General features: G+C 34.6%; 3 protein-coding genes across 4 annotated transcripts; 1 reads left to right on the plus strand and 2 right to left on the minus strand.

Annotated features, from left to right (window-relative positions):
* Positions 1-455: 455 nt before the first annotated feature.
* LOC123688712 (ATP synthase subunit gamma, mitochondrial) lies at positions 456-2,054 on the minus strand. Of its 2 annotated transcripts, none has more exons than XM_045627344.1 (4): positions 1,897-2,054; positions 1,472-1,775; positions 1,065-1,384; positions 456-916 (listed from the first exon to the last, which is right to left on the minus strand). In XM_045627344.1, the coding sequence occupies exons 2-4, from the start codon at positions 1,767-1,769 to the stop codon at positions 653-655; spliced, it is 882 nt and encodes a 293-aa protein (XP_045483300.1). In that variant the 5' UTR covers positions 1,770-1,775; positions 1,897-2,054; the 3' UTR covers positions 456-652. The 2 variants fall into 2 exon arrangements, with proteins under 2 accessions (XP_045483300.1, XP_045483301.1); XM_045627345.1 differs by having other exon boundaries at positions 1,833-1,979.
* Positions 2,055-8,696: 6,642 nt separating this feature from the next.
* Positions 8,697-11,888, plus strand: LOC123680980 (U3 small nucleolar ribonucleoprotein protein IMP3-like). Its single transcript, XM_045619131.1, has 5 exons — positions 8,697-8,944; positions 9,402-9,509; positions 10,769-10,872; positions 10,930-11,105; positions 11,627-11,888. Exons 1-5 carry the CDS (start codon positions 8,808-8,810, stop codon positions 11,645-11,647), a joined length of 546 nt encoding a protein of 181 aa, XP_045475087.1. The 5' UTR covers positions 8,697-8,807; the 3' UTR covers positions 11,648-11,888.
* Positions 11,889-13,831: 1,943 nt separating this feature from the next.
* On the minus strand, positions 13,832-27,521 carry LOC123671432 (adipocyte plasma membrane-associated protein-like). The gene is made up of 5 exons (XM_045605285.1): positions 27,256-27,521; positions 26,836-27,155; positions 17,783-17,951; positions 16,516-16,918; positions 13,832-16,174 (listed from the first exon to the last, which is right to left on the minus strand). The coding sequence occupies exons 1-5, from the start codon at positions 27,366-27,368 to the stop codon at positions 15,209-15,211; spliced, it is 1,971 nt and encodes a 656-aa protein (XP_045461241.1). The 5' UTR covers positions 27,369-27,521; the 3' UTR covers positions 13,832-15,208.
* Positions 27,522-27,726: the final 205 nt, after the last annotated feature.

Consider the following 27,726-nt stretch of genomic DNA (forward strand, 5'->3'; position numbering starts at 1 on the left):
TAATATTCATGAAATTGCCGAAAAAAGGGGTTTATGTCCAAAAGTACCGAAGATAAATTATGGCAAGTAGGGTATTTCAACATCAGAATTTCATGTAGAATATGAGTATGATATGAAGAGCATTCTAATTCCAAAAAACAGGGTGGTATCGTCTGTATCCACTTTCGGACCAGCCTGTAGTCAAAAATAATTTAAGCTTATGCACTGAGTACTGTCGATGCCCTCAAAATTTGAATAATTCTCCCAATTCTCTTCAAAAAATAATACCTATACCATGTGATTAGAATGAAGTAACTTCAAGGTAATTTGTCAATTTGTTATTAATCAAAGAATTCCTGATTTTTCAATAACGTTATGATTAACTAAGCCTTGAATTCAGTTTAAATTATATCTATGCTGCATATATTTTTAGAGAGTACATTAAATAAGCGAGGTCCTAGGATTAAATGAATGCATTCTAGCTTATCCATCATTTTATTTAATTCTCTGATATAATTTAATATAAAAGTTTCAAAAGAATTCAAAAATGGATGTTTATCAGTGACTTTGGGCTTACATTAAATTCTTGTCAAACTTTATATATATATAACTCCACATGAATATTGTTTATATGTACTAGCAAGATAACTTCCTGGTTTCTTTAAAAGGAGTTCTACAAGGCAGAAGCTCCAGAAATAATTTCAATAAGTTCTCTGGTGATAACAGCTTGTCTAGTACGATTGAAGGCTAAAGTCAATTTATCAATGACTTCAGTAGCATTTTTACTTGCATTATCCATAGCCGTCATTCTTGAAGACTGTTCACTACAAGCTCCTTCTTTAAGAGCATAGTAGATGAGAGAAGCAAGTGAAAATTCTAGATAACTCTGAATAACCTCATCATCTAAAGAGTCGTAGATAGATAATTTTGGTGCAGCCTGAAAATTAAGCACATGTATATTTAAATTTCTCAAGGCAGTAGAGCTGGATTATTAGAGAGTTAATTCCTGCTTAATAATGAAAAGCAGATACGAAGTCAGTATTATTTTAAAATATTTCTTTTCATATGGAAATAGTTGTTCTCACCTGAACAGAATTCAAGCTGAATACTGGTAATGATTGAGTGTTATAAGATACAACAGACTTAAAACGATTGTAGATAATCTCTCCAGAACCAAATTTATAACCAGATGCAATGACAGCATCAGCTAATTTCGAAGCATCATTGAAAGTGGGAGGCAGACGACCAATTTCATTTGCCGCCATAATAATATTTTTGCCATAGAGACGACCCAAAAGTGCTCTAGATTTGTCCCCAACACAGACTATTTTAATATTCTGGTCGTCTTTCATAAGTTCATTACGAATAACTTTGGCTACATTAGAATGTATAGCACCACATAATCCTGAAAATTATTTTATTTATGAGTTTTCTCAATCTGTATCACTCAAAATTAACTTCAGGATTTTCTTAAAAAATAAAGAAAATTAACCTCTATCTGATGATATAGCAATGTATAACTTTTGGGGTACATCAGTTGGAGCCGTCACTTCAGCCTTCTCATAAAATTGGGATGCACCTGCACCAATTGGTCTGGCTTGCTTCAATTCACGTTCAGCACGATTGTACTTAGCAGCTGACACCATCTTCATTGACTGAGTGATTTTCTGGATATTTTTAACAGATTTCAATCGAATAGAAATAGCTTTAAGGGTGGCCATACCCCGCTGTTGTGATATTTGTGCATTTTGAGCTAGAGCTGGTGCTAAAGTCCCAACTATGCCGAACATTTTTTTCTACAAAATGTAAAAATTGTATTATGTAAGAGCAAGTTATGAACATCTGACGTTAACCTTTGCAGCCAGGTTTTAATAAGAAAATATATAAAATTATCTTCCGTAATTTTATAAATCATACCTGAGGAATTCAAGAATTCTAGAAAAATAATTGAGGAAATATAACAATTATATTTCCACACGAACTGCAAATGATGGCCTTTTGAAAGAAAGCAGTCGGCAATCCACAGATTTTGGTGGACTCGACACTCGACTCTGTGAAGCTGACAGCTGACTTTCCTATTGAGTAGTCGATGACTACAGAAGCACTGAGCAATCACAAAATATATCTCTTCGTTCCAAATCGCGGTATTGAAATACCGTCCCATCCCTAATGTTTAATCTCGCAAACAAGTTTTTTATTCGAAACTAAAAGACTAAATGCTTTTCTGAAAGTATACAGCTTGTTGTATGTTGAAAGCTATAGGCATCTGAAAATAAGAATGCAGCGCCAAGGTGAGCAGACGTAGAACTATAAATGTTGACATTGGAGTGTTTTGTTGTATTAGTTGTTTGTGTATTTGCGTTATTAAAATTTGATTTTACAATAAATATAAAACTTTTCAGACTTCTATAGTGAACAAGTGTGTTACTGTGTATATAATATTTTCATTTTAGGTAAATGCGGTTGGTATCATCATTTGTTTCAGTTCAGTCTAGTGATATTGAAAGTTATGCAAGGATGGAAGACTTCGAAAAATGACGAATAACAATCGTGTGCATATAATATGTGAACGGTTCAATCAACATTATTATACTACAGGATTCTAATAGTACCTTTTTTAGGTCCAAATGGCAAGACTGAGTTTAGTAGAATACTTGGGGTATTTAAAGGCACAAACACTGCTAGAAGTGTTTATGAAGGTGAAGAAGTTTTAAATGCTGGTCACATAATAAAAATTTTACATGTTATTTGCATGACTAATAAACTTCAGTTGAAAGGTTTTTTACTTATCCGAATTGATCATTTCACGTTACCCTTCAATTATACAGTCCCAACAAAATATTACAAATGCTAATGTATCAAATGTTTTAAGTAATACTACAGAAAGTCGCATATCCATTTTATTTATTCATTATTCATTTTACTCACAGAAAACCATTTCACTTGGTTTTCTCTATTTTTTGTATATTCATGTCATTAGTCCCTCATATACATCGATAGTTTAATTTGAGGGAGTACTTTTTGTTTAATTCATGTATCTGTAAACTTTGATGATGAATATATGTCCCCGACTTTTGCCTATACGCGTAGGATTTCTCCTCGCCGTCGGCTTCTCACTCCTCGCTAAGAGGAACATTCACTCAATCCCAGATATTTAAAATAACAGAAGGGTAGAGGTCGGTCGTGTCCGGTCCTTGTGGTCCCCCTGGTTCTTGTCGAACTTCTGGTCCTCTTACACGTGATCCTTGGACCTGTCCTTCGCTTCCTAGGAATTTTCTCACCGTCCTTGCAGTACCTAAAAGAACAGCTTTTTGCATTATATTACATATATACTCACTAAGTCCCAGTTGCTTGATATTCCTCTTGAGATTTTTGGGCACTATTCCAGTTGTTGAAATGATAATTGGAATAGTTTTCGTTGATATCATTCCCCACTGGCGCTTTATCTGAAATTCGAGGTCCCTATATTTTGAAATTTTTTCGACCTCCTTTTGACGCAGGTTGTTGTTATTTGGTATTGCTACGTCAATGAGTAATGCTGTCTTTTGATGTTTATCGACTAGTAATATATCTGGTCTATTGTGAGGGACTGTTTTATCAGTCAAAACTGTACGATCCCAGTACAGCTTATATCGTTCGTTTTCCAGGATGGTCTCCGGTCGGTACTTGTAATATGGCATTTTTTCAGAATGAATTAGTTTTAATATGGTTGCCAATTCTTGGTGTAGTATCTTTCCTACTGCATCGTGTCTCTCTTTATATTCATTTCCTGCAAACATTTGACATCCTTCCGTGATATGTTGTATTGTCTCATTTGTTGGACACCCATATCGGCATCGATCGTCAGTAATAGTTCGATCCTTTATGATATGCCTGCAGTAATTTCTAGTTGAGATCACTTGATCTTGGTTGGCTAAAAGAAAACCTTCCGTTTCTGGGTACATTGCACCTGATGTGAGCCAATAGTTCGACGCTTCAATGTCGACATGATCCTGGTTCACCTCGTTGAAATGTCTTCCATGCAGGGGCTTCTCTCTCCATCTTTCCAGTTTTTCTTGGTTTGTCTGGTGGTTGAATGAAAATTGCTCTTTGTGAAGTTGTAAAGGTGTTGATTCGTCTGCTTCACACAGTATTTTGTAGAACTCTGATGTACTTGCTTGATGTCTGAAGTATTCCCGTAGGCTTTCATTCTATCTGCCCACTAGCAAGTTCCATGATGTCCGTAAGACCTCTGCCTCCTTTATTTCTCGGCAGTGTAATCCTCTCAGTGCTGCTTTTCGGATGGTGCTTGTTTGCTTTTGTCATCAACGTTCTCATTTTACGTTGCAAGTTTTCGATGTCTGTTTTGCTCCATGGGACTATACCGAATGAGTATGTTAGAATTGAACATGCATATGTATTGATGGCTCTCGTCATGTTCCTGCTGTTGAGGATTGTTTTTAAGATTTTTTTGATTCTCCTAATGAACTCAGTCGTTAAGTCTTGCTTCATTCTTTGGTGGTTGATTCGTCGGTTCTGTTTCATTCCAAGATATTTATAAAGATCATCCGACTTCATTGCTTCTATTTGCTGTCCATTTGCGAGAGTGATCGGTTCATCTTTTATTCTTCCTCTCACTACGCTGAGAGTACGACATTTGTCCAATCCGAATTCCATACCTACATCTTTCGAAAAATGTTCCACTAGTTTGACCATAATTTCTAGGTGGTTCTTATTGCCTGTTTTCAGTTTCAAATCATCCATGTACAGCAAATGATTGAGGGTGGTAGTATTATTATTTCCTTTAATGTTGAAATCCTTTTCAGTAGCGTTTAGCTGTTTAGAGAGTGGGTTCAGCGCCAAGCAGAACCATAAAGGGCTCAAGGAGTCTCCTTGGAAAATTCCCTTCGTAATTGGAATCAGTTTGGTTTTTATGTTTGCCGTGGAAAGCTCGATGTTCGTTTTCCAATTGTCCATTGCAAGCTTTAGAAAATTGGTTATAATTGGATCGATCTTGTATATCTCCAAAATTTTCTTCAGCCAGCCATGTGAAAGTGAGTCGAAAGCCTTTTTATAATCAAAATAAGTCATGAAAAAATTTCTACGTTTCTTGAAGGCTTGGATGCATATGATGGAATCTATTACCAGCTGTTCCTTCGATCCTTGTGCATTCTTGGAACATCCTTTCTGCTGTGTTGTAATTATTTTATTTTTCTTGCAATGTTTGTAGATACGAGATGCTAAACATAATGTGATGATTTTGAATATTGTTGGTAGGCATGTTATAGGTCTGTATTTTGATGGATTCATAGTGTTTTGAAAATCCTTCGGTATTAGGTAAGTGATACCTGTTGTTAAAAATGTTGGCATTTCTGTTGGATTATTTATTATGTTATTTATGTATTCGACTAGCCTGCCGTGCAGACACCAAAACTTCTTCAACCAGAAGTTGTGAATTCCATCTGGGCTTGGAGATTTCCAATTGTGAGTGTTCTTCAATATTTCCTGTAGTTCTTCAGACGTTATTACACTATGTGGCATACTTTCTATGGTCTCACATGATTTCTATTCTCTTCTTATCCAACGCGCTTTGGAGTTAAAGGGAGTTGGTGTTGACAGTTGATCGGTCCAAAAACTCTCCATATCTTCGGCGCTTGGAGGACTCCCTAATTTTGTTGACGGTTGGTCATTAAGCATTCTATAAAATTTCTTTTCGGAGTTTTCAAAAATCATATTGTCATGTTTTCGTTTATAGCTCTCATTGTATCTTCTCGTTCGTTCAGAGCACAGAATACTAAATATATTCAGAGTTCAGAGTATACACTTAATTTTTGTTTGAGTGTATCTAGAGTTTCTTGAGCACTTTCATTGTTGGCGTCGTAGTTTGCATGTCGCCTATGGCGATCCATAATTGCATCCACTATTTTTTGTAGTTTTCTCGACGGAGAACCTTTTTCAAATTGTGTTAACCTTCCTATATCTTGTCGGAGGCTATGTACTTTTGCTTCTAGCCTATTTTGCCAATGTGGTTTGTTATGCTGTTTTTTCTGTGCTGGTTGCTCACTTCTAGGTTTTGGCTTCACGCCGAGCACTGCTGATATTGTAGAGGCTGCACAGTAGGTAATAAGATGCAATGACTCTAGGTTCTGGTCATTCGAAAAAAACGTTGGAATTATCTCTTTGTTCATTATGTGCAGAATATGTGAGAGTTTTTTCGATGTCTTCAGTCTAGGAAGAATTGGTCGTTTGAGAGGATCAGTACCCTCGAATTCTATGAAATATCTATTCATTCTCATTGTAACAGATAATTGTTCTAATAGATCTCTTCGACTTTCTTCTCGGTTTTCCATAGTTGCAGTTTGTATATTCCGCCATTGCTCATCTCTTACTAGTGCCAAATCTCCGCTGTTTTGTTCCTCAGTATTAATTTGTGCATTGGTGTTGTGTTGGTTTTCAGCACAATCGTAGTTTTCTTCAATTGTCACTTCGTTGTTAGTGAGGTTCCTATTCTATAGCCTCAGTTGGACTTCATTTTTTATGGTGTTAAGTCTCTCATCGGGTACAAGTTTATTTCTCAATATGACCCGGTATTGGTCGGCTACTCTTTGTTCAGAAACTTGAAGTTCGGGATAGTTTCTGTGGAATTCTGCAAACAGCTTTTGCCGGTAGCCTATTTTATCCTCTTCCATATTAGTGACTTCATAGTATATGCGCATGATCGTTTCATTTATCGAACTTGTCCATTTCATGCGTCTTCTTGGTAGACCTGCTTGGGTGAGTGCTGGTTGGGGATCCTGCACAGCACTTTCAGCAGTCGGAGAAAAACGTGTTATTCTTCTCCTAGAATGTTGAGATTGTAGAGGCGTAGCATTTTGTTCGACAGACGCCCGTCTCCTTAGCACTCTGTCACCGACGTCCCGCATACTGTCATGTCCAGCGCCGGCTCCAGACACGCCCTGACGAACCTCAGGCAGCGGCTCTATATTTATATTCCTTAAATTCACCATCATTCACGGGTTCCTCCGTGTCGTGGAGGAGACGGCCTTTGATCGCTTTTTACGATCCGCAGAGCTAGGGTGGGAGAATTCTTGAGCTGGTTTCCACACGGCTTCGTCCGTTACCCTGGACAGGGACCCTTCGACAGGTTACAGCTTCCCGAGTCAGGGAGCTCCTGGAATCTGCGGTGGGCAGGAGTCGATTCAACTCTCCTGATAGGTGAATCGCTAGGGATTTTCCTACCCGCTACCCGCAATATATATTATTATTATTATTATTAAGACTCAATTTACATGAGATGTTTCTAAAATAAATTTATATAACTAGGTTACTTACAACTACTCATATTGATACCTATTTATCCAATTATATTATTGCTTGACTAATGAATCATCAAAAATAATGAGAATTCAATTGAAAATATTTCACTTATAAAATGTATTTATTTTGAAAATATATTCGGCGTATTATACGACTATTCTAAAATAATTAAAATGTGATAGAGAAGTATCATCAGTGTGCCCTGAAAAAAAATATATAGAATTTCAGAGTACATGCCCAAATGTTTGTAAGGAATTTTTCCAATATTGTGTAAAGGTACCTTAGATTTGAAGACTTAGAAACAAAAACTTCGGTATGATTTTTTGAATGTCTGTTATAAATAATTTTTATGAAGAATCAATTAATGAACGACTAGTCCATTTGCTGCATACTAATTGGAAAATGCTGTATCTCATTATTTCTAAGTAATCTAATTCCTTAAAAATCTATATTCTGCAAATATTGAATTGGACAAATTGGTTACAACACAAGCAATTGTAAATATATCTTCAACTTTCTTCACTAGAGACCACTGCAATTTACCTCCTAAAATTTTAAATATCTTAATACGCTGATTGACTCTTTCAATATGTACTTGAGCAGCTGCTATTTTAGCATTTAAAAATGCTTCCTCGGTACTCAACTGTTTTTTATCTATAAAAAATGGTAGCCTGATCAACTCTATTTTAAAATGGTGACAAACAAGTTTTCTTTGTTTCAATCTTTCAGATCTACTACTAGAACATTCAGGTTCTGCCTTTGTGGTAGTAGATCCAACAGGAAGATTTCTGAAAGGCACAGCAGTCTTTTTCAAACATATTTTCTGTGTAGAACTGGAATCTGTAAACGATTATCCCCATAAATATAGTCTAAAATTTCATGTGCTATCAGTGCTTACCTCGATAAAAATAATCATCGATAAAATGCAGGGAACATACTTTCATATTTCTTGTCACTGGTTTATCGATTTTGAGTTTCAGTTGCCAAGCTTTTTGTCGATCTATCAGCACTTTACTCCCCAATTTCCCTTCCAACCAAACACGATATTTATTACCAGTTTGAGGGAAACATGGAACTTGATATTTGAACTTTTTTTTTCTCAGGAAGAACACTGTGGAACTGAACAATAGCGATTCGAACGACTCTTAAAATGATTTAAAAAAATATAAATATTTGTAGAATATCACACAAAAACAAATCAGAATGCAAGAACCTCAGAGGAATGAAAAGGACTGACTACCTCTGAGGCAAGAACCATGTCAACATTTTCAGTTACTCTGATTGTCACCAGGTGGCATAGCGCTTATGTTGATTCGCCTATGTACAAATAGTTAAATGTAAGAATTATGTGAATTTTTTTCTGTGACAACAAATTTCCATTTCTATGATATAACCATTGATTGGTTAACCTCACATTTTTGTTGACTTGGTTAGCCTTGGTTATTCGGTTATTCTGGCAAACTAATTTGCAACAGAAGTTTATACATTCATTTCCACTATATTTAGAATTATCCAAAAATTAGTGATTCAAAATGGTTCGTAAACTAAAATATCATGAGCAGAAACTTCTGAAGAAAGTCGATTTTATTGATTGGTCAGTGGATAATAATTTGCATGAAGTGAAGATACTAAAAAAATATTACATACAGAAAAGAGAGGATTATACGACGTAAGTTGATTGTTCTAGTTTGAGTAAAACTAATTATTTCCGCAAATATTAACACTGTTTCTACAACTAGATGTTGCCTTCTTTAGATGAGTATGATTATTAACTTTCTGCTTTACATTGGTTTCCTTAAAACCAGTATACATTTAAAAGTGAGATCTTGGAAATTCGAAGGTTTTTTAACCAAAAAAGAAATGAAGATTTGTTCAGGTCTGTCCAGTCGTTCAGCAAAATATGTTTTTGTATTGTACCTATTTCCATTGCTTGTGAAAAGTTCATTCTATTTCATTCATTTTCAATATGAAAAACTATGAAGTTATGGTCAAAATCATATCTCGTCTTTAAAAATGTTTATTATGTGTAGGAATGTTGATGCCCATTCATCCTATATTCAGAATGTTGATAAAAGTAATTCTCTGTTCAATTTTTCAGTGGTAACATTGATATTATGAATTTTCAGGTACAATAAGCTGTCCAGAAATATTAGAGATTTGGCCAGAAAAATAAAGGAAATGGACCCAAAAGATCCTTTTCGTACGGAGTGCAGTTCCAGGCTGATAGAAAAATTGTAAGGAAATAAACTATATTTTTATTAGCATTCTGCCTTTATTATTAGGTGTCCAACTTTGCTTCCGCCGTTTTGCAATAGATGGCTTTAGTGGTGAGTGGTAGTTGAAATAAATAGATCGTAAATGTCATACAATAAGCTCAGGTATTTGTAAACATAACGCCATCGAAATATTAGTCGATTTGTTTTTGCATCATGAAATTATCGAACGGCGTTTGTTTGCTTGTGAACAGCTGCTTGGAAGGCAATGATAGAAGGGATTTCTGCATCGCATTGTGACTGGAGACGAAAAATGGGTTCATTACTATAATCCCAAGCGCATAAAAGTTGATGGGACTAGCTTGGTGTAGTGTATTTTGAGTTTTTGAAACCGACTGAAACGATCACAGGCGATCTTTATAGAACGCAATCAATGCATTTGAGCCGAGAATTGAAAGATAAACGGCCGCAATACAACGAGAGATAAAGTGATTTTACAGCATGACAATGCTCAACCCCATGTTGTGATAGTGGTCAAGACATACTTGGAAACATTGAAATGGGAAGTCGTACCCCACCCGCCGTATCCTCCAGAGGTTGCTCCCTCGGACTATCACTTGTTTCGATCAATGGCACACGGCCTGGCTGACCAGCACTTCCGGTCTTGTAAAGTAGTAAAAAATTAGATCGATTCCTGGATTGCTTCAAAAGATGACCGTTATTTTTTGTACGCTGCCCGAAAGATGAGAGAAACTAGTGACCAGCGAAGGATAATACTTTGAATCATAAATGTATAACCAGTTTTTTACAATAAATCCTCGAATTTTGGAAAAAACGCTGGAAGCAAAGTTGTAGAGAATGCCGTAACTGAAATTTTTACTTTTGGGGTTTTCGTTTCTATATGGGTTCTTTCATGGTTGAATCGTTGTATAATTATGTTAACACGGCAATCTAACGTTTTAATTAACTATAAAATGTTCACAAGAACCTCCATAGAAGCGAAAACCCCAAATGTAAAAAATTCAGATAAGGCATTCTCGTTTAGCACGGCAGTAACTACGTAGGGTATTTATAATGTAGGAGAGTAGTACTACACTCCATTCAGCTACTGTAGAACATGTAATGACAAATTAAGTATTATCACAGTCCATTGACTTATTTCATTGATTTAAAGTAGTTATCGCAAGCAAATTCCAGACATGTGAAGCATTGAAGTTCCCCCTAGCAGCTTAAACTGCTCTATTATTGTGAGTTTTTTAACATGTTATTTCTCTCACCAGGTATGTAATGGGACTCATACCGACTAGATGGGATTTGAGCTTAGCAGATAAGGTTACAGCATCATGTTTTTGTCGGAGAAGATTGCCAGTTGTGATGGTGAGAAGTAAGTTGTCTATAGACCCCCAGTATTCGATTTTTAAAAGAGTAATTTTCTTTTCAGATAAAATGTCCGAATCAATAAAAGGGGCAGTTAAATTAATTGAACAAGGGCATGTGAGAATTGGTCCAGAACTTGTTAAAGATCCAGCCATGTTGGTGAGTAGAACTTTGGAGGACTTTGTCACATGGGTTGACGAATCGAAGATAAGAAAACATATTGAAGAGTACAACGGACTGGTAAGAATAATTTTCAATTTTTTTGGTGTACTCTATTTACTTTAGGTATGAAGTAACATCACACAAGCAAATTCTATGGTTTCTCCGTTCATTCCGCCACATCGTGAGTACTGCAGATTCACACAGATTTCAGACTTACATTTTATTCAGGAGGCTCATTTTAACACTCGTTCATTCAAAAACTTGCCACTTCTTGGTTCGTTTTTGAATTTTGAACTTGTGGAAGAATATCAATGCCTTCTGTACTTGTATTATAAATAACTATTTTATAATTAAACACAAAATCAAAAAATTCAAATCATGACAATATTTTGAGAACCAGTTATTGATGTTGTATTTATGGTAAATCTTGTAAAAAAAACCAGTCTGGCAATGATGCTGATAAATTTTTCATGATGTTATTTCCTACCTAAAGTGAACCAATATATGTTGATAAAGTATTAGGTGATATATTGAACCCACCTTCTCACTATATACTTTTATTATTTATCAGTTTGATTTTCATCAATTTACCTTTTCAGAGGGACGATTTTGTACTATAATATGAAGTGTTGGCTTCGGAGAGGGTGTTATGGCATTTACTTCGGATGAGGTGAACAGTGCTGAAAGAATGAAGAAAAGAATTAATGAAGGAACATTTCACTTAGAACTGGAAATATATGACTTTTAAATGTTTATGCTTCAGGAATTTTAAGATCACAAACCAAATGAGTAGGGTATTTTGTGTTCATTCTGATGATAGATTGTTAAAAAATATTACTCTAATATATTTTGTATATTGTTGTTTGCTGTTTTTTTTTCCTGACTATCCTAGGTCTCTGAGAAAAATTGAAGGATAACATTCAAATTGAATAAATTCAAACCTAAACTAAATCAATTACATTTTTTGGGATCTCTTTTGATCCTCAATTAATTTAGGTGAACCATGTTGATTGTTAAGATCAAATGGTACAGTTCTGTTGAGTTGCATATGTGTTACTGTGTATTAATTAGGGAAAATTGTTCAGGGTTTAATATTACAAAGAAGGGCGGTGAGGTGAGTGCTTGTTTATTCATGAGCCCTTTTGTTGACCTCAGAACTGTATATCATCCCTTGAGACGAGAATTAGTTTAAGGGCTGGTTTCATAAACAAAAGTGAAGTCTCGCTTTCTGTGAGAAATCTCCTTTACAAATGAAACATTATGGTAAGAAAAAGGTTTAAAGTGTCCTTCCTTATTAAGTCCGAATATAGGTCCTTTATAGCAAGCATAGGTAAGAGGTCCTTCCGAAATTGAGCCACGGACACCCACAAGGGCGAATTAAATAGAAGAGGTTCTGGCATTAGTGGACTTCTCCCTCAAAAACCGCTTTTATTTGAAAAATTTTTCCGCGAAATATTTCCTTTTCGAGATTTTTGACTGATTCAACTCAACAAAATCACCCGGTATAGTAGCTTCGTGCAAATTTCGTGTTGATAGCGGCGTCAAAAAAAAAATAGTAAGGTCAATCACGGCATTAGTTTATATAAAGTTTTTTCTTAAAATGAGTCGCCCTTTCATATTCTTCAAGTAAGAACCTGTATATACATATAATAAAGCACTACACTGAGTTTCTTATAGCACTAAAATAAAACGAGAAAACTTCTCACGTGAACTCAGGCGCTTTTGAGCGTTTGAAATTCATCACGGAGCTTGAAATCGTTATTTCATATCTACTCCTAAAATCGTCCGTTTTGTTGTCACGGAAATATTCAATTTTTTTTATATCCTTTTTGAATTTTCTAGGATTATCAAGCGATCAACATGAAATTCTACATCGGCTTGCAATCGTCATTTCTACATCCAAATACAAATTTTCACCTTGATCGAAATGCAGTTTTAAAATTAACACGGGAAAACAAATATTTTAACGGTCTTATTTACGGAACCCCTAGTCGAATTATACCCGTTAACCAACTTAACCAAGGCGGTAGAAATCCAATCCTACCCTGCAAATTACATGTTTCTAGCTCTTTTTTTTTCGGGAGTCAAACTGTTTACGGCCGGACAGAATCAAATTTGAGGACGGATTTGACATCATCGGCAAGTGAAAATTCGAAAATTACAGACTTTGTGACGATATGATAGAGCGATCTGTTCGGACAAGAGTATAAGGTCTTTATACTATGCCTTCACGTACTGTGGCGAGTCGTGATAAGATAAAATGACCATCAAAAACGCCTGCTTATAGATAGCTGTACACATTAACTTCATGCCCGAAAGAGTACATAAAATTGAACGAATGCCTGTCTTCTTTCAATTTCATCGAAACAATACTACCATGCAACGGAAATGCCTCTAGTAGAATTACGATATCAACAACGCACACTAGACTAAGGAGGATTCACGGAAAAACAGTGGTTTTGACCTCTTGAGACCTCCAGACATTTAACGTGATTCCCCTTTCTTAGATAGGAAGAGTCGCAAATTGAGTCAGATCTAGCCAAACTGCATCATGAATCCGGACGTATGTGTCTTGATAAAGAGGATAAATTTGCAACAAACCTACATCAACACTGAAGATTGTAACGGTTGCAGCTTTCGCAGAAAGACGCGACTATTGATGCACTTATAAGTGCATCAATAATTCCTTAGTTGATAATATTATCAATGTTTGAGACGCCTATAATCACTTTCTACAATATGAGTTGGGAGACAAGGATTAAATAAGATTGAAAGATCATTTGAATGAAATAAAATAATAGAAATAATTCTTCAATTTTTATTTCAATACTTAGATTATATTTGAAACAATAAAAATAATACATCTTGAACTCACAACCTTTTCACAAACCAACCAAAACTTTTAAAAATATAAATTATAGATTTTACTAGATTGAGTTTACATCACTTTAAATTCCCAAACACCTAAGAATTCAAAAAAATAAATATGTAAAAAAATCATAACCCTTTTCCAATATAAATTTAATAGGCACATAAAGTTTTCTCATTGGTAAAATTATTCTTAATATTATCTGATCTGTTCCAACTTGGGCACTTTAAGCATAAGCTATATAATACTAATAAGAATTATATTACCAATGAGAAAAAAGAAGCTTTAGATTTTCTTCAAAAGTCAGAGATAATTCAGATTATCGATTATTGGAATAGGTACTATCACTAACATTGAGGAACGTTTTTTACAAAAAATTTTTTGAGGCAGTGTCTAATATTGCTTTTGAAAAGTACTAATTGCATATTATTACAATATTCAACTGAAAATATTTTATACCAAAACTGAAGTTATAATGAAGATGAATTAAAGGTATTATTTTTTTTTTGCATTGGTAACAAATTATTGAGTTTCTCTTTTATTTTGTAGAGTGAAATCAATCAAAAATAGCTAGCATTAATATTGAATATTCACTAAAGGTCTCTGATGAAGTTCAAGTGATAATTAAGATGTAAGAGTAAATTCCAATATTCTCTAAGAAAAATTGTTGAATTTTTAAAATATTACAGCATCAAAGATGGAAAACAGTAATTTATATATATAAAATTATACAACAATTCAAAAACATTTGTGGAATGTTTTCAGTTGGAGAAATCTTCATATAAAAAATGGAGAATTTCGATGAATCGATTAAACATTGTACAATCGGCTGATTGTTCTAAAAACTATAACATCAGATATTCAGTCGTAAAGTTGGCGCTACCTCTATAATGGATTAATCTAATGCTACAAAATTAATATTTTGAAATGATTATTTTTGAAAATCTGCAAATAGTAAAAATTATTTTTTTTTTTTAAAAAAAGTAATATATTTTGTTTAAATTCATTCCAAATGGAAGATGAGAATCTTAAGACGTCTTCCTTTCAATTAGGAAGGTAAACATAAAGAACTGAATTGTAGAAAATAAATTGAAAAAATTAACAAAAACACTTACACAACAAGCATTTCTTAATATAAACATAAAATCAGATCTTAGTAATAGATTCCAATTTTCGCATATTTCTTAATAAAAATTAAACAGTACTATAAGTATCACAAAATGCACTGTTTAATTTTGTAAAAAAAATATGTATTAAGAATTGTAAAAGATCAAAATTTGCACCTTCCAAGTTAATTTCTTTTAATTTCAAGTTACAACTCACTTTTTGGTGAGTTTGAAGTTGTTTTTTTAATGTTTGGATTAATATTATTATTTTGATTCCCTCGAGATTCATCTTTGTCTTTATTTCTAATCGTGGAAGTTGGTTTTGGAGTTGTTGTAGTTGTTTTTGGTTTAGAAGTTGTAGCTACTGTGGGAGGTTTCTGAGTTGTGGTAGGTTGTTGTGTTGTAGTTGGGGCTGGAGTTTTACTCTGTTTTAGAGATGGGGGTTTTGTAGTTGGCTGTGTAGTCGTTGTTGGTTTAGAAGTTGTAACGGTAGGTTTTGAAGGCGTATTTGCTGTAGTTGGTTTGGGAGGTGGAGACTGCTTAGGAGGTGGAGACTGCTTGGGAGGTACAGATTTTGGTGTGTCGATTTTAGCTGTAATAGTTGGTTTGGGGGGTGCAGCTGTAGCAGTTGGTTTAGAGGGTGTAGCTGTTGTGGTTGGTTTGGGGGGTGTAGCTGTTGTAGTTGGTTTGGAGGGTGTAGCTGTTGCGGTTGGTTTGGGGGGTGTAGCTGTTGTAGTTGGTTTGGAGGGTGTAGCTGTTGCGGTTGGTTTGGGGGGTGTAGCTGTTGTAGTTGGTTTGGAGGGTGTAGCTGTTGCGGTTGGTTTGGGGGGTGTAGCTGTTGTGGGCTTAGGAGGAGTATCCTTTGTGGTCATTTTGGGAGGTGAAGCCTTTGCAGCTGGTTTGTGAGCTTCACATAATTGTTTTTTTGAAGTCAATGAATCTGATTTCTTACTCAAATGCTCCCATCCTACCTCAGCTAGTGGAATTCGTCCTAAATAATCATTGAAAGGTGAACCTAGGTACAAATAGTTCTTAACAATATGAGCTTCACTGAACCCTTGAATTGTTTTATTGTTAGTCCAGAGAGTATCTAGAATTTCACCATTCTCAGATACATGGAGTATGACTGATCTGCTTGGAATTGCATTAACAGCTGATGAGATATGGCCAACCTAGAAAGAGAGAATATTTCGGAAATATTCAATTCCAGCCCTATATTGTCAGTAATACTGGCCAATTTCCTTACTATATTGTAAGATCAACAATGGTTTGCATATGAAATTCATATAAAACCATTTCTTCAAAAAATTATTAAATTTTTTTCAATTTATGTGAATAAAAATACACTAGTCCAAAGTTGATCAGCTTAGAAGTAAATCTCAAATTTTATATAATGAATATTTGGAGTTTATATCCTGATGAAAATTTAGTCAAAATTCCCAAGTAAAACTGTATTATTTAATTTTTTAAAATTCAGAACACCGATGTTAGGAAATTTTTAAATGATACTTACGAAATGTGTCGTCCTTTGACATATTTCATTTGGGTACAGTTTATCAATGAACCGGAAACCAAATTCAGCCAGTGAAAGTGATCGAGCAAGGAACCTTCTAATATTTGGAAACTGTGAGAATGTACTAATAAGATTAGGATTTTCTAAATTAGATTCCACAATGACAGTTATGAGGAAACCTGATCTACCATCTGTTTGGATATTATCAGGTACTCCAGGTAATCTAACAAATAAATCTGTTGTACCAGTCTTTGGTCCTTTAAGATAATGGCGTAGAATTTGATTTCTAGCATCAGCAACTATTACAAAATCTTCATTTGTAGAAAGTGCTAGTCCATTTGTGAAGAAACCATCCTCCATTAAAACTTTATTTTCACCAGTTTTTGCATTATAATGAATCAATCTGAAATCAATAATCTATCAATTTGCTACAATGTCTAGAGTTTTCGAATTTCTGGGAATGGTCTCAAGCAATACGATTCGGCTCGCTGATGACGAATCCGTCCCCAAATTCGATTGTGTCCATCAATCACGATAACATTTAAACAAAGAGACTTAGATACTTTAAATTTTCAGGGTAGGTCCGAATCTCTTATGCCGCGGTTAGAAGTAGAATGAAAATTTCAAGCTGATATGATATGATTGCTTAGACATAAAAATTGAAGAATATCTGATTTAAAGCTCTTTGCAAAATTTTAAGCTGATCACATCATCAGAACCATAGAAAATTTGAGAAGAATATTGGAAAAGAAATACCCAAAACAAACTAGATAATTAGAAAATGCAAAAATCTCAAAGTTATCAACATTGGAATGAAGCTCTATTTGAGAAAATTTGACGATTTTTTCACGTTACAAATATTTCTGGGAAAAAGATGCTAATAATATATAGAAGCAATGAGTAATCTGATTATGAATAAAAAAAACTGGGTGTTACATTTGATAAAATAAAAGTTGGTATTATTTCCAATGAAATTGAAGGTCAAAAGATCCTAAGATTTTTCCAAGAATTCATCTCTCTCAATTAAGCTTAACTATAAAATTTCAAGTGTTCATCTCGAATCCTTCTTTGAAATATTCTAACCAACGTTTTCAAGAATATACTTGAAAACTTTTATTTTTCATTTATAATTAGTTATTCTAATTTTTGACGTAACTATTTAACATTAAAACTTCTAATGACAACTTAAATATCCTGATGTAAGTTAAGCACGTTGAAACAATTCATTCAATAGATCAAGTAGGTAATTTCTACACAAAAAACTTACCTTCCTGCTGGATCATCTAGGAGAGCATAAAGTCCATCTTGAAGTATGAAATTTGAAGTTGAATCTGTCCAATATACATCTCCATTACAACTAACAGCTACACTATTCGGTAATTTCGTTGGTTTTCCTTCAATTTCCTGTCCAAAGGATACAAGTTTCTTTTTATCACCTGCAAAATACTGAGTGAGAACTAAAGAATTTGATAAATGAAAGATATTGAAAATTTGGAGTAGTAAGTGAATTCGTGGCAAGTTGTTATAAATCAGGTAAAATGCGAGAAAGAGGTTTTAATCAAGAACTGAGTTTTTAATCTCTGTATGGTGTCCACCAAATATCAATCATTATTTTATTTGGTGCTTCCAAGTCTACCAAAGGTTAAGAAAAGTTATGTGATCACTTGTAAAATAACAAAATGTGTGGTCCCCAAATGTATCCTCAATTTCCTGTGAAGCGTAGAACGCTATAGAGCAGATATACTATATCCGCAAAATTACTTCTAAGGAGCATTCCACGGAAGAAAAAGTGCTGCAACTGATAAATTTGGTGTCACAGCATCCAACACTTTTTAATTTAAGTTCATCAGATTATAAAAATATTAGAAAAAATACATTGTGAGGACCAATATTGCAACACCATGAAATAAAACAAGTATCTCAGTAGGAACCTTTATTAATTTGTTACAATTTATCATTCAACTATATTCATTCAGTTTGCCAGGATACCGCACCGTTATCAAAAATTGAAAAACTTTGCGAGTTGATTTCAGACATATATCTCTCATGTATGTGATACGAGAAAATATACCCGCAATGATTTTAGGAGAAGTACTAATAAGGGAGGAAGGTGAACCAGAAAACTTGAAAGTATTCCGATGACTGTGATTAAAACACATTTGAAATGTAGATATTATTGAATAAGCTCAATGTCAATAATAGTTTTCCTTCCCCAGACATGTAATCTCCTTAAAATGAAAATGAACTGTTTCTCATTGAAACGGTAAAATTACTCAAATTTTTCGTCTTCTAGAACCAAATGTTTTTTCAACAAAGTCTTGTGGTAGCCCTCTTCATTTCTATTCGAAAAAGTGAGCTAGTTAAAGACTCTTTCTAAACATAGTTTGTAAGTAAAATATCATCGTCTTCTTGTTCATGATTGAAATAATCTTAACAATCTATTTGAAAGCTGCTGAATATAAGACTATCTCAAGGTAAACAACCGAACTGCCGCCGAACGTTAGACGCTGTCTTCAGTGGCGTACCCAAGGGGGGATAAGGTGGAAACCCCCCCCCAGGAGGAATATCCATTATAAGTCCAAAAATAACGCTCAATCGTGCAAAAATTGAATCTTGAATCAACGAATCATCAACCAGCGGTTTTATCAAAGGACTCGATCTGATCGCTCCGAACTACTCGAATTGAATCAGCGGCAGCCCTGATAGCAATTTCTCTAATTTTTTTGGACCCTAAAGTAAATGAACAATATCATATTATATCTAATTATCCCTTTGTCCCAAAGAATCACTTTGTCGACACTTTGGATTCCATTACTTACTGCGTTAACATTTTTACTCACAAAGACAGGTCAGTAGGTTTATATTTTCTGTTGATTAGTTTGAGGTGGGTGGCGTGAAATTTTTCTATTATAATCTCTATTTTATTCCGTGTTTAACTCTAAATGTGTGTTGCTGTTGCATGATCTCTAAACTAATCAAAATCTCATTATGAGAAATCAAACATTTTCAAAAGAAGGAAAAGTGATGGAAGCGAATCTTCAAGTTTTTCGCGAAGCGTCATCTGATATGACGCTTCGACAGGTTGAAATCAATCTCAAGAAGAGTCTGTAAATTCATTGGACATTTGAATCGAATAACAAATTTTTGTTGTTCATAACTCTTTATCCCCCCCTAAATCTCATGTCTGGATACGCCATTGGCTGTCTTCGAAAGTCATACCGACGACAACGACACTTTTGAAGAGAAATTTTCATGTACAGGGTGTTCCGTAAAGACCACGGCAAACCGAGGGAGAATGTAGATCAAAGGATAACCCACCTGCTATGACAAAATTCCCATTATAAAAGTCTTACCGTTTTCGAGATATATATTTTTGTTGTTGAAAATAATAATAATGGCCGGTGTACCGCTGCACCTCGCATGTGAGGAATAATTTTCGTTGAGGTGAATAATTATGCGAATAATATTTTCGCACGTAAACAATTGCCATTGTTCACTAGGTAATGCAACATCGAAGATTTCTCAAAAGAATTGACAAACTCGATTTTGTCAGAAACGTACCTAATTGGATAAAAGCAGCCATATCTTTTTTCTTTGAATAAGAAATGACTTGTGTGATACCTTTTTGAAATCACTATAAAATAGACAATTTATTGGTGTAATGTGCAGCAGTAGCTCAGTACATTTGAAGAATCCAATACCAAAATTTTCAATAAAAATATTTCCTCTTCAAAATGTTCGGGGAATGTTTTTAATGTAAACCTTAAAATCATTCTTCAGCAATATTTTACTGAAAAAATTAACCAAACAGGTGTAAAATTGTACCAACAGTAAAGATAAAACTATTGACAGGGGCAAAAATTAATTATTCTCAAAAAAAAAATATATCTCGAAAACGGTAAGACTTTTATAATGGAAATTTTGTCATAGCAGGTGGGTTATCCTTTGACCTACATTCTCCTTCGGTTTGACGTGGTCTTTACGGGACATCCTGTATATAGGTGTTGTGCTGCACTTATTAGTGTATGATTTACAGAGGTTTTTCGAGTACCTGCCATAGTTTAGTCAAAGGTTATTAGTCTAAGATCCCGATATAAAACGACCTTCACCTCTCGGTGAATTTTATTTGATAAAACGTATTTTATATTTAATTTAACATGTCAATAAATATATCACATATGGGTTGCCTAACAAATTTTAGTCCAGAGTAGGTTTAATGAATAATTAAAAAAAATTTTTTTTTTAAACATTTCACCGGTTTGATTATTAGATAAATTCTATACCAATCGAAAGTATGAAGCCCATAGAATGTGCAAACGTTAGGTTGCCTATTTTTTCCGGTCACAACTCTCGGGTAGCCAGGTATAAACAGGTATATCTATACTAGCATTTTGCAACGGTCTGATTATTGAATCAAAATCAATAAAATTAAAGATTATTTTATTATGAACACGGTGGTATAGGGTTGCCTGCGGAAAATCAGTCCCAAATCCCGGTTGTCGAATTTTAAAAAGTTTAATATTGCTGCGAGTGAATGTGTGCGACTGAGAGGTCCCAATCAACATCTCATGCGATAGAAGAGGACACAGCATAGCAGCTGTTTGAAGTCCGTCCAGTGAAAGAAAGAGAGTGCGCATGCTATTTGTTCTTGGAAATGAAAAGGATAGCGATAGACTCGTATATGCGTGCATCATTTTGGAGTAGATAATTATCAAAATAGAGGAATAGTTATTTAATTTTTTTTAATCAATTAATCATTTATGTGTGTATATTTTTTTATGTGACACTAAAGTATATATACATCTTTACTAAAAAAGGTTATAGTAATACATATATAATACTGATCTTGCAAATTTTATCTGTATTATTAGACGACAAAATAAAAAACAACAATTAAAAGAATACTTCTGTTTATTATAAAAAATTATAAATACAAAATTTTTTTTAAATTATTCAGGTTCCGAGTCATCGGACATATAACTATGATCTCCAACTTCTGAATCTTCTTCGGCATCATCACTCTCCGTTTCAGTTCTTTCGACAATGTCTTCTATCTTTAAAGGTGTATGATCCCCAATGAATCCTACTGGTTTTAAATATTCATCTAAGAACCAACCGCAGTTCTCAGGCTGAAGTTTCACGCATATTGGATCCGTTGCATTAAGCCACATGGAATTTACAAAAATAGTTCGTGAAATTTTCTAAATTAATGATATCCAGCATGGTGGTATGGAGTTGGAGTCAAAGCCTTTTATTTTTTTAAGAAGTGCCCGCTGTCTTCTTTAGCAGATTAATTTTTCATAAAAATGCGATATCTCGCATTGTCTTTCTTTCACTGGACGGACTTCAAACAGCTGCTAAGCTGTGTCATCTTCTATCGCATGAGATGGTTGATTGGGACCCCTCAGTCGCACACATTCACTCGCAGCAATATTTAACTTTTTAAAATTCGACAACCGGGATTTGGGACTGATTTTCCGCAGGCAACCCTATACCACCGTGTTCATAATAAAATAATCTTTGATTTTATTGATTTTGATTCAATAATCAGACCGTTGCAAAATGCTAGTATAGATATACCTGTTTATACCTGACTACCCGAGAGTTGTGACAGGAAAAAAATAGGCAACGTTTGCACATTCTATGGGCTTCATACTTTCGATTGGTATAGAATTTATCTAAAAATCAAACCGGTGAAATGTTAAAAAAAAATTTTTTTTAATTATTAATTAAACCTACTCTGGACTAAAATTTGTAAGGCAACCCATATGTGATATATTTATTGACATGTTAAATTAAATATAAAATACGTTTTATCAAATAAGCTTCTCGGTGAAGGTCGTTTTATATCGGGATCCTATACTATATCATAGGCTTTTGTTAAGTCGACAAATAGTAGTAAATAAGTGTTCCTATCTATTGCCATTTTCTTTTCAGTGAGTTGGCTTAGTGTAAAAATATGGTCTATACATGATCGCCCTGTTCTTAAACTAGGCTGCTCCTCTATTTCTCTTGGCTCATATTCCTTTTCAATCAGGTTCCTTAAGATTGTCCAAAAAACCTGCTGAATGTATGTACTATTCATCAATTTTCATATTTTGCCTTACTTCCCTTTTTATACAAAGGAGTAATTACTTCCTTCCATTCATTCGGAAGAGTTTCACAATTTGAGTTCCTGTTAAAGAGTTTACATGATCCATTTTTTATCAGTTCTGCTGGGATTCCTCCGGGTCCAGCAGCTCTCTTATTTTTCATAGATCTTATATTCTTTTCCATATGTTCTAGCGGCAATAAACAAATAATGACATTTCACTTGTGGTCTAGCAGACAGAATATGAAAGAAATTATTTCTTATCAATTTAAAAAAAAACATAGTCGTCCAATTTTTTTGTTAAACGTCATTATTTGTTTATTGCCGCTAGACAATAAGTATTTTTGATAATATTGTTAATTTAACTAATAAAGAATGTTACGCGTTACTTTATGAGCACACACAAAACTATTGTTATTAGGTGTGTGAATAAGTCTTTCCCGTTTTTTTTCAAATTTTGAGCCTTTATTGTGAAAAAATGGTTACAAATGAATTATTGAAAGTATTGGCCATCGCTAGCTACAACTTTTCCCCATCTTTCTGGCAACATACGAATCCCGTTGCGAAAAAATTCGACCGGTTTGGCCTCTATCCAGTCATCCACCCATTTTTTGGCTTCCTCGTAGGAATGGAAGTGCTGGTCAGCCAGGCCATGCGTCATCGATCTGAAGAGATGGTAATCAGACGGAGCAATGTCTGGACTATACGGCGGGTGGGGTAGGACTTCCCATTTGAGCGTTTCTAAGTATGTTTTCACCGGCTGTGCAACATGTGGGCGAGCATTGTCATGTTGCAAAATAACTTTGTCGTGCCTGTCGGAGTATTGTGGCCGTTTTTCTCGCAGTGCGCGGCTCAAACGCATCAATTGTCGTCGATAGACCTCGCCTGTGATCCTTTCATTCGATTTCAGAAGCTCATAGTAAACCACACCTAGCTGGTCCCACCATATACAGAGCATGAGCTTGGCGCCATGAATATTTGGCTTGGCCGTCGATGATGATGCATGGCCGGGTAGTCCCCATGATTTTCTTCGCTTCGGATTATCGTAACGGATCCACTTTTCATCGCCAGTCACGATACGATGCAGAAAACCCTTTCTTTTATGTCGCTGAAGCAGCTGTTCGCAAGTGAAAAAACGCCGTTCGACGTCTCTCAGCTTCAGTTCGTACGGCACCCAATTTCCTTGCTTTTGGATCATTCCCATGGCTTTCAAACGCTTGGAAATGGTTGTTCGGTCAACTCCCAATGCTTCAGCAAGTTCTTCTTGCGTTTGACACGAATCTTCATCAAGCAAAGTCGCCAATTCTTGATCTTCAAAGATTTGCGGCCGCCTGGAACGCTCCTTGTCTTCCACGTCGAAATCGCCACTTTTGAAGCGTCGAAACCATCCGCGAACACTTGAATCATCGACACAACCTTCTCCATAAGCTTCCTGAAGCAACCGATGCGCCTCGGCAGCAGATTTCTTCAAATTGAACCAATAAAGTGAAACTTCCCACAAATGACGTCGACTCGGCTCAAATTTCGACATTTTCACTATTTCAAAAATTAATGATGCGAAAAAATTTCAACTAATGTGTTAGTGTGGAATTGTTGACAGATGAATAAGCTTTGATTATGACATATGTAACCATTAAATACTCGCACAGTATTGGTGGCGCCATCTCTTACAAAAAACGGGAAAGACTTATTCACACACCTGATATTTTTCTCCACCCTGTACCAATTGTGATACATTTGTGGAATCAGCTCAACTAGAGTAATCGGAAAATTGAGACGAAATGGGGGTGTTCCATTTAAAAAAATTACGGTGACGTCATTACTCGAAAGTAATTCACATATTAGATCATTATTTTAAAATACGGTAAATTAAAATAAAAAATCGACGTGTTTCAGGATTATTTCTTAAAATGGTCTGTTTAGCTAAAAATTAATTTGTTCCATGCTTTACGGACACAGTGTATACAGTAGAACTCCGATTATCCGTTTTACTCTGTAATCCGTGCTCGTCGACATTTTCACTCATTCGTTCCCACGAGCAGACATACACTCGATTATCCGGGATTACATTCAATACGCATGCGCCATAGTAATAATCGGACGTCGGGGGAAGTACATCAACGTAACGTGTGCTTCTGTCGGCAGGAAACATTATGAACATATGTGTGCAATCGTATAGAATTCTGCCGTAGACAACGATCTGATACGAACATGCATTCACAGGGGAAGAAGGTAGTTTTGACCATTGAGAAAAGATTAAAGCTGATTGAAGAACATGAAAAAGGTCATAATATTCCATTTTTGGCAAATTCACACAATATTAGAATGCAGACAGTTCATGATATCTTAAGACAGAAAGATAAACTTCTGCATTTCGCTTTTAGGTCCGATTCTCTCAAGGGAACGATGTCTCGTAAAACGACCATAAAACCAAATTTTGAAGAATTGGATAATGCAGTGTATAAATGTTTCCAACAAAGGCGAGTGGAAGGCCTTCCAGTATCAGAACCATTAATATTAGAGAAGGCAAAATGGTTCCATACGGAAATGAAAATTGAGAAACCTTTTCAAGCTTCACAAGGATGGTTACTTCGATTTAAAACAGGTCAAGGCATACGACGACTCGATATTCAGGGTGAAAAACTGAGTGCAGACAATGAAGTAGCAGAATTATTCCTTGCTGAATTTAAGAGTTTAATAGAACGTTATGTAAGTTCCGAACAAGTTTATAATGAGGACGAGACCGCCTGGTCATAAGTGTAGTAAGGAGAGGATAACATTAATGCCTTGCTCCAATGCCAGTGGAAACCACAGGTTACAGTTATGCATTGGTAAATCGAAAACTTATAGATCATTCAAAGGAACAGAAATGAAAAATTTTCCTGCCAGATACCAAAATCACCCTAAGGCATGGATGAATCCAGAAATATTAAAAAAATGGTTTTTTGATGATTTTGTTCCTTCGGTTAGAGGCCACTTAAGATCCAAAAATTTGCCGCAAAAGGCAATGCTCCTATAAGACAACGCTCCATCGCATCCAAATGAGTTAGAAACTGAGGATGGACAAATATTTGTTCGTTATCTTTCACCAAATGTGACCTCATTGTTGCAGCCAATGGACCAGCATGTAATAGAGGCATGCAAGCGACGTTTCAGGAAAATAATGTTACGGTTCCTATTGAAAGCTGATTGCAGTCTGAAAGAATTCTGGAAAAATTGGAAGATGAAGGATGCTATTTTCGCGGCAACGGAAAGCTGGAATGACATTCCAACTGTGACTTTGCAAAGATCTTGGTTCAATTCGTTGCCTTCTTTAAAAGATGACTCGAATAACAGTATTGGATCTGAAGAGAATGCAATATTAACAGCGCAACTTTTGAATGGCTTACAAAATCTGGTAGAATTCGAAAATATTTCAGTCGATGATGTTTTATTACTCCTTCTGGTTTTTTTTTTTTTTTTTTCAGATTTAATTATAAAGTCGTCAATGGTTGGTGAAGAGAAAGGATGGAGAAGATTTTGTTTGGATGAAGAGGAAGCCCTTCAATATAAATATGTCAGTTTATTCTGTAAATAAATACACAAACCAGTCACTGCACCTATACAGGTAGACAGAGTGTTTGCTAAGGTTTTTATCTTTGCTCTTGTATCACGTTGAAATGTATGATGCCCCGTTTACATTTTCTCTGCTAATACTGAGATTATATCCACACATGCTCGTTTGTTTGAAGTTGATAATTTTCTCAAAAAGATATATATATATATATAGAGAGAGAGTAAAATTTACATTGATTTACAAATTGAATAAAAATAAATGCTTCATCCCAATGTAATTTCCATATTTATCTATATGTTCCAACTTCATATTCAAATATTGACAAATTACTGTGAAGTAATTGAAGTTATTAGGAAAATTTTCATAATAGGATCCTCATATCTCACATTTATCAATCTTTTATCTTCTTCAAATATGTTACTTGCTTGTTTTTTTCACTAAGGATAATAAGCACATTAGATTGTGGCAATGATAATTTCAGTAAATTATGTGTAAAAAATTATTCAACTGAATACCAAATAGTAGTATTTACCAGTAATTTAAGAACTTTTAAATTTAGAAACAAATTCCCTAAGTCTTTATAAGACTTTCAAATAGCATTAGCTCAAACAAATAATAGAATTACTTGTGTTCTCAGTAGACCTTTTCACTATAGAAAAAAACCATACATTACCTGTATTAACATCAACTCTGAATATTCCGTAATATGCATCTGCAGTATAAAGATAACCATCACTACCAAATCTCAGTCCGAGTGGCCTACCACAAATGCGTTCTTCATAGATCCCCTTACATGGTTTTCCAAATTGAACAACGGGAACAATATGTTTACCATTAATCTTTACTATATCTCCAGTATGGAGTGAGGTGTAAATATAATTTTTATCATCTGTAAAACTCTCAGGACCAAGGAGTTCTTCCTTGAATAATATTTCTACATTTTCTAATTTATTGTTGGGGGTCAATTTCCCATCTAGAGCTGCTTTAATAATCCTGAAATAAAACGATCAACTAGAAAATTATTGAACAATGAGTCCTAATACAATATTATTTTATAGAAATTGGTAGGAAATTAATAAGAAATCATTATTACTTATAAGACTTCACAATTGGTACATCAGGCAATAATCCAGGCATAAATGTTATGAATAATATTAAAATTATTATATTCACAATAAATATTTTCAAAAACGACAGTAAACCCATTTTTAAAATGGAAAAATTCAATTATAGAACTGAGAAATATTAGAGAATGTTTTTAGAACAAATTCAAGATTATTGAATGCGGAAATTTCATGTATCAAATTGTTATAAGGATATTTTGAATGAACTTTGAAATTGAAATACGTGTAAAAATACTTCGAAATCATAGAAGATAAATTAATAAACAAATTTTTCTTCCAATATAACCTACCTGAAGGATACCGACAAGACCATAGAACTTAATGTAAGGGCTGGCTATTCAAGGGTAGGTGACGATATCTGAGCAGAAAAAGAGAATTATTTTTTATTGCAGAGACGTCACAAATCCTTCAAATGAAGAATATTCTATGTTCTAGTCACA

Source organism: Harmonia axyridis, chromosome 1 (assembly GCF_914767665.1).
Source record: "Harmonia axyridis chromosome 1, icHarAxyr1.1, whole genome shotgun sequence".
Taxonomy (NCBI): Eukaryota; Metazoa; Arthropoda; class Insecta; order Coleoptera; family Coccinellidae; genus Harmonia; species Harmonia axyridis.